General features: G+C 49.6%; 1 protein-coding gene across 2 annotated transcripts in view; it reads left to right on the forward strand.

Moving 5' to 3' along the window:
* The window catches only part of ARID1A (AT-rich interaction domain 1A), a 69,404-nt gene extending 58,407 nt beyond the window's left edge, over positions 1-10,997 (forward strand). Inside the window, exons 12-20 of one of the 2 annotated variants that reach the window (XM_068539228.1) lie at positions 1,309-1,516; positions 3,016-3,148; positions 3,326-3,498; positions 3,814-3,964; positions 4,051-4,197; positions 4,282-4,378; positions 4,854-5,745; positions 6,111-6,241; positions 7,998-10,997. In XM_068539228.1, the coding sequence (XP_068395329.1) occupies positions 1,309-1,516; positions 3,016-3,148; positions 3,326-3,498; positions 3,814-3,964; positions 4,051-4,197; positions 4,282-4,378; positions 4,854-5,745; positions 6,111-6,241; positions 7,998-9,728 (3,663 nt within the window). In that variant the 3' untranslated portion in view covers positions 9,729-10,997. Of the gene's footprint in view, positions 1-1,308; positions 1,517-3,015; positions 3,149-3,322; positions 3,499-3,813; positions 3,965-4,050; positions 4,198-4,281; positions 4,379-4,853; positions 5,746-6,110; positions 6,242-7,997 lie in introns of both variants that reach the window. The other variant, XM_068539227.1, reaches the window with a different exon arrangement.
* The last annotated feature ends 1,155 nt before the right edge of the window (positions 10,998-12,152 follow it).

Genomic DNA, 12,152 nt, shown 5'->3' on the forward strand with positions numbered 1-12,152 from the left:
TGCAGTGATGTGATTGAACTCTAAAGACAGAGTTCAGAGGAGAAAGAGTGAGTGCTGTTACAAGTTAGTTTCTGAAGGCTCCAAGAAGGCAAAAGATGAGCCCTGAGCTTTTCTGAAGGATCAGTAGGGTTTAGGTAGAGGCGGGGGCCATTCCAGTTGACTGGCCCAGATGGCATGCTGATGGGAAAGAGTCTGGAGTATACCCTACCAGTGCCACCTCCAACCTTCAAGACTCTGCTCAGATATTGCCTGCTCTAGGAAGTGTTCATCTAGGTTGTTCCTTTCTTTGCTTCCTTATCACTCTTCTCTGGTGTCACAGGTACCAGACCAGCAGGTATCAAAACATATTGAACTCCTCGTGGATTGGGACTGGAAAGCCAGTGTTTCTAACCTTGAGAGACAGGCTTATCACATGGTGGATGAATAAACATAAGAGTACATGAAGGGGACTTCCCTGGCGGTCCAGTGGTTAAGACTCCGCGCTTCCATTGCAGGGAGCATGGGATCCATCCCTGGTTGGGGAACTAAGATCCCGCATGTCGCGTAGCGCGGCCAAAAAAAAAAAGAATACGTGAAGAAGGAGACCTGCCTGGCTAAAGCAGACAGACCTAGTGTAGGGACTGGGGGACTGGTCTTGCTCAGTGTGTGCTGAAGCTGAGGAGAGGAGGCAGAACTGTAGGCCGGCCGCTGGGAAGGGGCAAAGAAGTCATAGGGCCTGAAGCATCTCCCGGACAATCAAGACAGTGCTGAGGGAAAGGGGCTTGTAGTTATGTCATTGAGATGCAGGGAGCAGTGACGCAAGAATATCAAATTTGCAAGGAGCCCCACACTGAGAAAAAAAATCAGATATGAAAACCCCCAGTTTGACAAAGTAAAAGTCAAGCAGGGTGGTCGTTGATATTGCCACACGTCTCCATTTTATAAAATGTTAGTTTTTATCAGAGCATTTAAAATATGATTTGGATCTGATGGTGATTTGCACATCATTTCTCATCAGTACACTTGTGTAAAGGAAAGCCCATACCTTCTGAATTCCGTTCTCTCCAATAGTGATGTAAAGTTTGCCCTATTTTGAATAAGCACTGTCTGACAGTTGCAGTGATCTGTGGATAAAACCTGCTGAGGGTAGAGGGAAGCCATGGATTTAATGTTTATTGTGGACTCTCCACCAAGCAAGGTTAACTTTTGTGGTTAACTGAGAACTGTGATATCACAGGATGAGTACCTGGTAGCCTGATGGGGTTTGGGGTATGTGGGCAGGAAGACCAGATGGAAGATGTACCCCAACTCTTCTGGTTGGTTGTACAGGTCAACAAGAACAAAAAATGGCGGGAACTTGCGACCAACCTCAATGTCGGCACCTCAAGCAGTGCTGCCAGCTCCTTGAAAAAGCAGTACATCCAATGTCTCTATGCCTTTGAGTGCAAGATCGAACGGGGAGAAGACCCTCCCCCAGACATCTTTGCAGCTGCTGATTCCAAGAAGTCCCAGCCCAAGATCCAGCCTCCCTCTCCTGGTAAGGATTGGGTGAGCAGCCTCACCAAGGCTCACCCTTCAAGGGTAGCATTCAGTGGACTTGAGGACGTGGGGAGTGGGAAGGGTAAGCTGGGACAAAGTGAGAGAGTGGCATGGACATATATACACTACCAAATGTAAAATAGATAGCTAGTGGGAAGCAGCCGCATAGCACAGGGAGATCAGCTCGGTGCTTTGTGACCACCTAGAGGGGTGGGAGAGGGAGGGTGGGAGGGAGACACAAGAGGGAGGGGATATGGGGAAATATGTATATGTATAGCTGATTCACTTTGTTATACAGCAGCAACTAACACAACATTGTAAAGCAATTATACTCCAATAAAGATGTTTAAAAAAAATGAAAAAAATAAAAGGGTAGCATTCAAGGGTCCAGGTTCCTTATTCACCAGTGCCTGCCACCAGGGATGTGTGCTTTGCCCTGTCCTACCACAGAGCTTAACAGGTTGACAGACTAAAGAGCGGGCAGTGGCGACTCCCTTGGGAGATAGTTTGCAGCAGCCCTTAAGTTTTAATTTTCATTGTGCACCTGGCACCTTGCCAAATGTTTGTAAACTAGTGAGTGGGAGGGACACCAAAGGAGTTGGGAAATCTGACAAATAGCAGTGAGGCAGGGCCATCTGGGAGCTTTGGCTCACTGATGTCAGCGCCTTAGAATGCAGCTCAGACTAGAGCCCTGAATTCCCCAGGGAGCTGAGATGGTAATGAATGGGAAGGAGGGGGTGGGGAGGGAACATGAATGGAGCTCTCTGCTGGGAGTGCCTCTGCCCACCCTCCTTTCTGAGAGGAGGATGGGGCCTGGACAAGCATGGGGAGGGAAGAAGGCCAGGGCTCCTAGAAGGTGGGTGTAAACACATGCGCCCTGGTGTTGACCTCTGAGGGTATAGTGAGTGCCTGAGATGACTCATCAGCTGGGGAGGCCTAAGCAGTGGGATATCTGCTGCTGGGAATGGTAGCTAATGGAAGCATTAATTATGGGTAGTTCTGTGCTCATCAGCTTAAGGGAACATTTGAAACTGCACAGTGACACTGGGTTAGATGCTTGAGAATAGGAGTTCCTGGGCTCCTACAGTGTTCTGCAGGTTTGGGGCAAGATGGAACCTCCCCACCCAGCATTCCAGGGCCTCTTACTGGGAGCTTGTGTACCAGCATTACAAGGTGTAATAGGTTAGGTAGGGTCCTTGGGGGAAGTAAAGAAAAGTAGTCAGGGAAGCTGACAGACTCAAGGAATCACCAGCATGTTGATGGCATCGCCACACCACTCCTGGTCTCCAAATGTGAACAGCCGCAAAAAACGATAGCGCTCTCCAATTTCCTTCTTTATTACTGGCCTTGCAGATCCTCTCTTGAGAAGGGTTATTTAGGTCTTAAAGAACCCTAGTTCTAGCCTTATAACGATCTGCTTCAAAGAGATCCTAGGGCATTTGTGTGTTGCTGTGAGAGTTAAACACTTTCCTGCTCACCCTGCATCTCTGTCCACAGCGGGATCAGGGTCAATGCAGGGGCCACAGACACCTCAGTCAACCAGCAGTTCCATGGCAGAAGGGGGAGACCTGAAGCCACCAACTCCAGCATCCACACCACACAGCCAGATCCCCCCCTTGCCAGGCATGAGGTAAGGCCTGGAGCAGCGACAGGTGGTTTGGGGGGCCCTGGACAGAAGTGCATGAGCTCCTGTGCAGCCCAGGGCGGTCCCCGCTCTGCCTGTCCAACCAGTGACTCCCATGTGCCTTGCATTATCGGAGGAATTCCTTTATTTGGGGTCTAATTGGCTTTCCTCACTCTGGAGCAGGAGCAATTCGGTCGGGATCCAGGATGCCTTTCCTGATGGAAGTGACCCCACATTCCAAAAGCGGAATTCCATGACTCCAAACCCTGGGTACCAGCCCAGTATGAATACCTCTGACATGATGGGGCGCATGTCCTACGAGCCAAATAAGGATCCTTATGGCAGCATGAGGAAAGGTGACCAACTGCTGTTGGCCTTATGTCCTTGAGGACAGGGGAATTGTGGGTGGGGGGGGTAATCTTGAGAGTGATTTAAGGTTTCTTGTCAAGCCACCCTCTCTTCTTGTCTCCCTCTCCCTGGCCTCACCTTGTCATCCCTTTATAAGTATGTCTTCTTTGCTGGTTGGGGCCTTTTTAGATCTCTGTTAAAGACCTGTTAGTTGGAACAAACCTGAGCTCTGAAGAGGGCCTGGGTCTTTGGGGCAGGCAAGGTATAGGCTGCTAGACCTACTGACCAACCAGTTTGCTCACTGTCTTCCCTTTTGCTCTTAGCTCCAGGGAGTGATCCCTTCATGTCCTCAGGTCAGGGCCCTAACGGCGGGATGGGGGACCCCTACAGTCGAGCTGCCGGCCCTGGGCTGGGAAATGTGGCAATGGGACCGCGACAGCACTATCCCTATGGAGGTCCTTATGACAGAGTGAGGTAAGCACGCCCCACCTCCCACCCCCATCCCGCACCAGCACCCCACAGCTATCATGGACTCAACCTGCTTCTCCAATTTTGTTTAGGACGGAGCCCGGAATAGGACCCGAGGGAAACATGGGCACTGCAGCCCCACAGCCGAATCTCATGCCTTCCAACCCAGACTCGGGGATGTATTCTCCTAGCCGTTACCCCGCGCAGCCGCAGCCGCAGCCGCAGCCGCAGCAGCAACGGTAAGTAAAGCCTGGTCTCAGTGCCACTGGGGCTCAGGCTTCCCCACTTCCCACCCTGATCCTCTGTTTCTCTCCTTCCTCCAGACATGATTCCTATGGCAATCAGTTCTCCGCTCAAGGCACCCCTTCCAGCAGCCCCTTCCCCAGCCAGCAGACCACAATGTATCAGCAGCAGCAGCAGGTGAGGAGGGTAGCGGGTGAGCTGACACACAGGTTCCCCCGAGAGCCAGTTAGAAGGCTAAGTTGTGCAGTCTGTGAAGCCCACTTTAGATTCTTTGGTGTTCTTCTCCCACCCCGATGGCCAGTTCTGTCTGAAGAGCCAGGCCCTCAGTGTCTTCCCTGTTTGGAGTCTAGTCCCGTCTCTAGTTCTCCAAAAGGGTTAGAAACAGGCCTTATTTTGATTTTTGAACTTTTCCACATTTTTCTACTTAGAGCAAGGGAGAGCCAGAGGGAATAGAGAATGATTCTTGCTTTCAGAAACAACTTCAAAAGATAACTCATAAAGGTGATTCCTTTGTTCCCTTGGAGTCTGTGTCCTCTCTTCTAGAGGGGCAGAAGTAAGCCCAGCAGGTGTCTGGTGTAGCATCTGGGCAGCGGTGGGTCTTGTGTCCCTGAGTGCAGAGTATTAACCTTTCCTCTGCTTGTCCCCGTCTTAGAATTACAAGCGGCCGATGGATGGCACATACGGCCCTCCTGCCAAGCGGCACGAAGGGGAGATGTACAGTGTGCCATACAGCACGGGGCAGGGGCAGCCTCAGCAGCAGCAGTTGCCCCCGGCCCAGCCCCAGCCTGCCAGCCAGCAACAAGCTGCTCAGCCTTCCCCTCAGCAAGATGTGTACAACCAGTATGGCAATGCCTATCCTGCCACTGCCGCCGCTGCTACCGAGCGCCGACCAGCAGGCGGCCCCCAGAACCAGTTTCCATTCCAGTTTGGCCGAGACCGTGTCTCAGCACCCCCTGGCTCCAGTGCCCAACAGAACATGCCACCGCAGATGATGGGCGGCCCCATACAGGCATCGGCTGAGGTTGCTCAGCAAGGCACCATGTGGCAGGGGCGTAATGACATGACCTACAATTACGCCAACAGGCAGAGCACGGGCTCTGCCCCGCAAGGCGCTGCCTATCATGGCGTGAACCGAACAGAGGAAATGCTGCACACGGATCAGAGAGCCAACCATGAAGGCCCATGGCCTTCCCATGGCACACGCCAGCCCCCATATGGTCCTTCTGCCCCCGTGCCCCCCATGACAAGGCCCCCTCCATCCAACTACCAGCCCCCACCAAGCATGCAGAATCACATTCCTCAGGTATCCAGCCCTGCTCCCCTGCCCCGGCCAATGGAGAACCGCACCTCTCCTAGCAAGTCTCCATTCCTGCACTCTGGGATGAAGATGCAGAAGGCAGGTCCCCCAGTACCTGCCTCACACATAGCACCTGCCCCTGTGCAGCCCCCTATGATTCGGCGGGACATCACCTTCCCACCTGGCTCTATTGAAGCCACACAGCCTGTGTTGAAGCAGAGGAGGCGGCTCACGATGAAAGACATCGGTAAGGAGACCTCCTTGATTGGGTTGCTTAATCTGCCTCTTTATCTCTTGTTCATTGTTCTGTCTCCATCCTGATGTTCTGGATGAATTAAAATCTGGTCCAGTGTTGACTAAAATAGAGCCAAAGAACTTTGGGTAAGGAAGAAATCAGCTGATGTCAGGCTTTACTAAAGGAATTGCCACACAGTGATGTCCTAAGAGAGCCTAGAAGCCATGAGGGGCAGATGCGTGTCATCTCCCAGATTGGAACTGCCTCTCACCATGTGTTCTCTTCAGAGTAGCCTGACTGATGAGCCAGCTCTGGGGTGGGGGGCGCCTCCTGCCAACCTGGGCTTGGTGGATGGACGACGTGGAGGTTTATTTCAGGAACCCCGGAGGCATGGCGGGTAATGATGTCCCTCAAGTCTGGGCTGCTGGCAGAGAGCACGTGGGCATTAGACACCATTAACATCCTGCTGTATGATGACAACAGCATCATGACTTTCAACCTCAGTCAGGTGAGTACAGGAGCCCGGGGAAGACTGGGAGGGCCTGAGATCTTCTTGAAGTAGATGATGCTAAGTGACCAGGGAATTAAGCCACCCTGGCCAACATGGTCTCCTTTCTCTCACTTGCTGTCTGATACCTTCTCTGCCAGTACTTTGCCACCAGCCATGGGCCTAGAATACTGAGAACAATAATAATTTGTGTAATTTAGTCAATCAGGATTGACTTTAGAGAGAGAAACTTGTTGGTGTTGGTAAGAAATGCAGATTCTGTTGATGTCAGTAAGGACACCATATTTTCTAGACTACCAAGAAGAACCTATGGTCTCTGTCAGTGAGTAGAGCAGTTTCTTTATTTTCCCTTTCTTTCTTCATCCACTCCGAATAGAAGAGGTCTTTCTTGATCCCATTTTTCCTAAGGTGTAGAATGGGAAGTGTAAAGAAGTGCACGCTGCTGGGCGGGGGCTGGGGGGGGCAGTTAATGCAGAGGTGGTTTTCCAGACCTTTTCTCCATAGACACGCACCTGGAGTTTTCTCAGCTGGGAAGGGTTTCTGCTGCAATATCCTACTCTTTCTTTTGATCATCCTCAGCACCTACTCAGCCCATCTGTTAAGGAGTTGACTAGGGGGGCATTGTTATTAAATAGTTCCCATTTACTGTGCCCTCACTTTGTGCTAGGTACTTCATATTTTCTTTTGTGTTATCCTCACTGCAGCCTTCTGAGGCAGATGTGGCCTCTTAGAGATGAGTAAATAGGCTCAGAGTCTTATCTTTGCCCAGGTTCTCACAGCTGTTAGCAGTCTTTCTGAATCCAAAGCCTGCTTCCCATGAGAAGGAAAAGGAACAAATATTGATTGAGCAATTTCCATAAGCCAGGCACTTGACATATTCCATTTAGACGTTAGAACAACCCTGTAAAGTTTTAGGAATGTGCATCATTTTTAGTGGAAAGATAGGAAAGCTACAGCTCAGAGAGTTTAAATCATACAGATAGTTCCTAGAAAAGCCAAAATTCAAACCTGAATCTTTTTTTAAGTCTAAAGCCCTGTTTTTTCCTTTCTGCTATACTCTTTAGCCAAGAGATTAATCTGACTGGAGGTTAATGTTTTCTGCTAGGAGTAGTAAATGGCCTGTACAGGATCTAAGCTGAAATTTGGGTCTGTCTAGCACCAGCTTGGAACAGTGTTTAGAGAATATAAGCCTCATCCCACTCATTATGTTACATGATGCACAGAGGTCCAGCCTCCTGGAAAAGTTGGGGAGCTTGGGGAAGAGAGCAGATGAACATCTGTCCACCCTGCATTGTGTTGGAAGGTGTTATCCCATCATGCCTAGCCTTGGGCTCCACTTGGCAGTGGAATGTAGAGAGCGTCCTAAGAGGGACAGTGGCAGTGACCAACGGGTAGGAAGCTGGGCCTGGTGAAGAGAAGCAGAAATTGGTTGAGAAAGGTGAGGCTGAGAGGTGGGTGGCACTGGTAGGTGAGGTGCAGAGTTGCTGGTCAGTGATCCATCTGCTGAGGCAGGCTTGTGTGAAGATTATTTGGGCAGAAGGAAGAACTTTGTGCTAAGCAGAGGAGAGTTCAAGTGACTTGCTTTGTGGAGGGCCTTTGGGAAAGGAGAACTCTGACTCTCCCAGTGATACAGACATCTGACCTAGAAGGGAAGAGGGGAGATTAGATAGAAAACCTTGGCAGGCCTCTCAAGTCAAGGATTCTCTTCTTAGCCCACTTTTCTTCCTTAATTTATTTCCTATTCTTTCTCTTCTAGCTCCCAGGGTTGCTAGAGCTCCTTGTGGAATATTTCCGACGTTGCCTGATTGAGATCTTTGGCATTTTAAAGGAGTATGAGGTGGGTGACCCAGGACAGAGAACACTACTGGACCCTGGGAGATTCAGCAAAGCATCTAGTCCAGCTCCTGTGGAGGGGGAGGAGGAGGAAGACCTTCTAGGTCCTAAACTAGAGGAGGAAGAAGAGGAGGAAGTAATTGAAAATGATGAGGAGATGGCCTTTGCGGGCAAGGACAAAGCCGCCTCAGAGAATAGTGAGGAGAAACTGATTAGTAAGTTTGACAGGCTTCCAGTAAAGATCGTGCAAAAGAATGACCCGTTTGTGGTGGACTGCTCAGATAAGCTTGGGCGCGTGCAGGAGTTTGACAGTGGCTTGCTGCACTGGCGGATTGGTGGGGGGGACACCACTGAGCATATCCAGACCCACTTTGAGAGCAAAACAGAGCTGCTGCCTTCCCGGCCTCATGTACCCTGCCCACCAGTCACTCGGAAGTATGTCACAGCAGTAGCGGGTACACCAGGGACAACAGAGCAGGAGGGCCCCCCGACCGATGGCCCTCCAGAAAAACGGATCACAGCCACTATGGATGACATGTTGTCCACCCGGTCTAGCACGTTGACCGAGGAGGGAGCTAAGAGTGTAGAGGCCACCAAGGAAAGCAGCAAGTTCCCATTTGGCATCAGCCCAGCACAGAGCCATCGGAACATCAAGATCCTAGAGGATGAACCCCACAGTAAAGATGAGACCCCACTGTGTACCCTTCTGGACTGGCAGGATTCCCTTGCCAAACGCTGCGTCTGTGTCTCCAATACCATCCGAAGTCTGTCATTTGTACCAGGCAACGACTTCGAGATGTCCAAACACCCGGGGCTGCTGCTGATCCTGGGCAAGCTCATCCTTCTGCACCACAAGCACCCAGAACGGAAGCAGGCGCCACTGACTTACGAGAAGGAGGAGGAGCAGGACCAAGGGGTGAGCTGCAACAAAGTGGAGTGGTGGTGGGACTGCTTGGAGATGCTTCGGGAAAACACCTTGGTCACGCTCGCCAACATTTCGGGGCAGTTGGACCTCTCCCCATACCCCGAGAGCATTTGCCTGCCTGTCCTGGATGGACTCCTACACTGGGCAGTCTGCCCTTCAGCTGAAGCCCAGGACCCCTTCTCCACCCTGGGCCCCAACGCCGTCCTCTCCCCCCAGAGACTGGTCTTGGAAACCCTCAGCAAACTCAGCATCCAGGACAACAATGTGGACCTGATCCTGGCCACACCCCCCTTCAGCCGCCTGGAGAAGTTGTATAGCACCATGGTGCGCTTCCTCAGTGACCGAAAGAACCCGGTGTGCCGGGAGATGGCTGTAGTACTGCTAGCCAACCTGGCACAGGGTGACAGCCTGGCAGCCCGTGCCATTGCAGTGCAGAAAGGCAGCATCGGCAACCTCCTGGGCTTCCTGGAGGATAGCCTTGCTGCCACACAGTTCCAGCAGAGCCAGGCCAGCCTGCTCCACATGCAGAACCCGCCCTTTGAGCCAACTAGTGTGGACATGATGCGACGGGCTGCCCGTGCGCTGCTGGCCCTGGCCAAGGTGGACGAGAACCACTCGGAGTTCACGCTGTACGAGTCACGGCTGTTGGACATCTCGGTATCACCGTTGATGAACTCATTGGTTTCACAAGTCATTTGCGATGTACTGTTTTTGATTGGCCAGTCATGACAGCCGTGGGACACCTCCCTCCCTGTGTGCGTGTGCGTGTGTGGAGAACTTAGAAACTGACTGTTGCCCTTTATTTATGCAAAACCACCTCAGAATCCAGTTTACCCTGTGCTGTCCAGCTTCTCCCTTGGAAAAAAAGTCTCTCCTATTTCTCTTTCCTCTTCCTTCTCGCCCCTTCTTCCTCCCCATCTTTCTATTCCCCGTCCTCACTTTACTCCCCTCAGGACCCTGCCCTATTTGAAAAGACAAAGCTCTGCCTACATAGAAGACTTTTTTTATTTTAACCAAAGTTACTGTTGTTTACAGTGAGTTTGGGGAAAAAAAAATAAAAATGGCTTTCCCAGTCCTTGCATCAAGGGGATGCCACATTTCATAATGTTTTTAATGGTTAAAAAAAACAAAAAAAAAAACAAAAAAAAAAGGAAAAAAAAAAACAAAAAAAACCCTGAAGGACAAAAATGGTGACTGCTGAACTGTGTATGGTTTATCGTTGTACATTCACAATCTTGCAGGAACCGAGAAGTTCGCAGTTGTGGACAAGCCCTGTTCACTGGAGAGGCCTGTGCAGTAGAGTGTAGACCCTTTCATGTACTGTACTGTACACCTGATACTGTAAACATACTGTAATAATAATGTCTCACATGGAAACAAGAGAAAACGCTGGGTCAGCAGCAAGCTGTAGTTTTTAAAAATGTTTTTAGTTAAACGTTGAGGAGAAAAAAAAAAAAAGGCTTTTCCCCCAAAGTATCATGTGTGAACCTACAACACCCTGACCTCTTTCTCTCCTCCTTGATTGTATGAATAACCCTGAGATCACCTCTTAGAACTGGTTTTAACCTTTAGCTGCAGCGGCTGCGCTGCCACGTGTGTATATATATGACGTTGTACATTGCACATACCCTTGGATCCCCACAGTTTGGTCCCCCTCCCAGCTACCCCTTTATAGTATGACGAGTTAACAAGTTGGTGACCTGCACAAAGCGAGACACAGCTATTTAATCTCTTGCCAGACATCGCCCCTCTTGGTGCGATGCTGTACAGGTCTCTGTAAAAAGTCCTTGCTGTCTCAGCAGCCAATCAACTTATAGTTTATTTTTTTCTGGGTTTTTGTTTTGTTTTGTTTTCTTTCTAATCGAGGTGTGAAAAAGTTCTAGGTTCAGTTGAAGTTCCTGATGAAGAAACACAATTGAGATTTTTTCAGTGATAAAATCTGCATATTTGTATTTCAAACAATGTAGCTAAAACTTGATGTAAATTCCTCCTTTTTTCCTTTTTTGGCTTAATGAATATCATTTATTCAGTATGAAATCTTTATACTATATGTTCCACGTGTTAAGAATAAATGTACATTAAATCTTGGTAAGACGTTTGTGAAGCTTTTTATTTTTAAACTGTTTAAAATCTTGACCCTTTTTGGGGGTGTTGGGGAGCTAGTCCTGTTCTTGCGAGTCCCCCTTGGTATACTCTCTCCCTAAATGGTGGCATCCTGGGCCCTGTCATTTCTGCACCATATTCACTTGACCTTCCACAGTGTAAGTCTGACTTTAAGAAAGCTCTAGAGATGATTTTACCTGCAAGAAGAAGTTCTAGGCATAAAAAGCTTGTTAGCCTCTTGAAGTAAAGTGGGTTTAAGTAGCCAAAGAAATTGATGATACTCTAGGAAAAAACTTTTGGAAATAGTTGGCAAAGGGAGGATCTCTGTTTTTCTTAAAAATACTTAAAAAGACTATTATCTGGAGTCAGCCTCCAACTTAACCATTTATTTCTCCAGACCAGCTCTCTTCCCTGATTCCAGATTAGAGCATTCAGCTGCCCTTTTTTTTTTTTTCCTTAATCTTTAAAATATTTATTTATTTATTTTTGGCTGCGTTGGGTCTGTTGCTGCGTGTGGACTAGTTGCCTAGTTGCGGCGGGGCCGGGGCCACTATTCATCTTGGTGCGCGGGCTTCTCATTGCGGTGGCTTCTCTTGTTGCACAGCATGGGCTGTAGGCGCGCAGGCTTCAGTAGTTGTGGCGCATGGGCTCTAGAGTGCAGGCCCAGTAGTTGTGGCGTGTGGGCCGAGTTGCTCCATGGCATGTGGGATCTTCCCGGACCAGGGCTCGAATTCGTGTCCCCTGCATTGGCAGGCGGATTCCTAACCACTGTGCCACCAGGGTAGCCCTCAGCTGCCTTCTTGACATCTCTGCTTGAAAGTTTTTAATTTGAATATGCCTAAGATGCCCTGTCTTCCCCTAGAAACCTGCTTCTCCCATAGTTTTCTCAGGAAATGGCAACTCCATCGCTTGGACAAAAACATCCTTGACTCCTTTCACTTCCACATCCAGTCTGTTAGCTCTCTTCAAAAAATAATCCTCAGTCCAGCTACTACCACTGTAATTCAAGACACCATCATATCTTTCTTGAACTCAAAATATCCTCCAAAC

This window comes from Eschrichtius robustus, chromosome 3, assembly GCF_028021215.1.
Source record: "Eschrichtius robustus isolate mEscRob2 chromosome 3, mEscRob2.pri, whole genome shotgun sequence".
In the NCBI taxonomy this organism is placed as follows: domain Eukaryota; kingdom Metazoa; phylum Chordata; class Mammalia; order Artiodactyla; family Eschrichtiidae; genus Eschrichtius; species Eschrichtius robustus.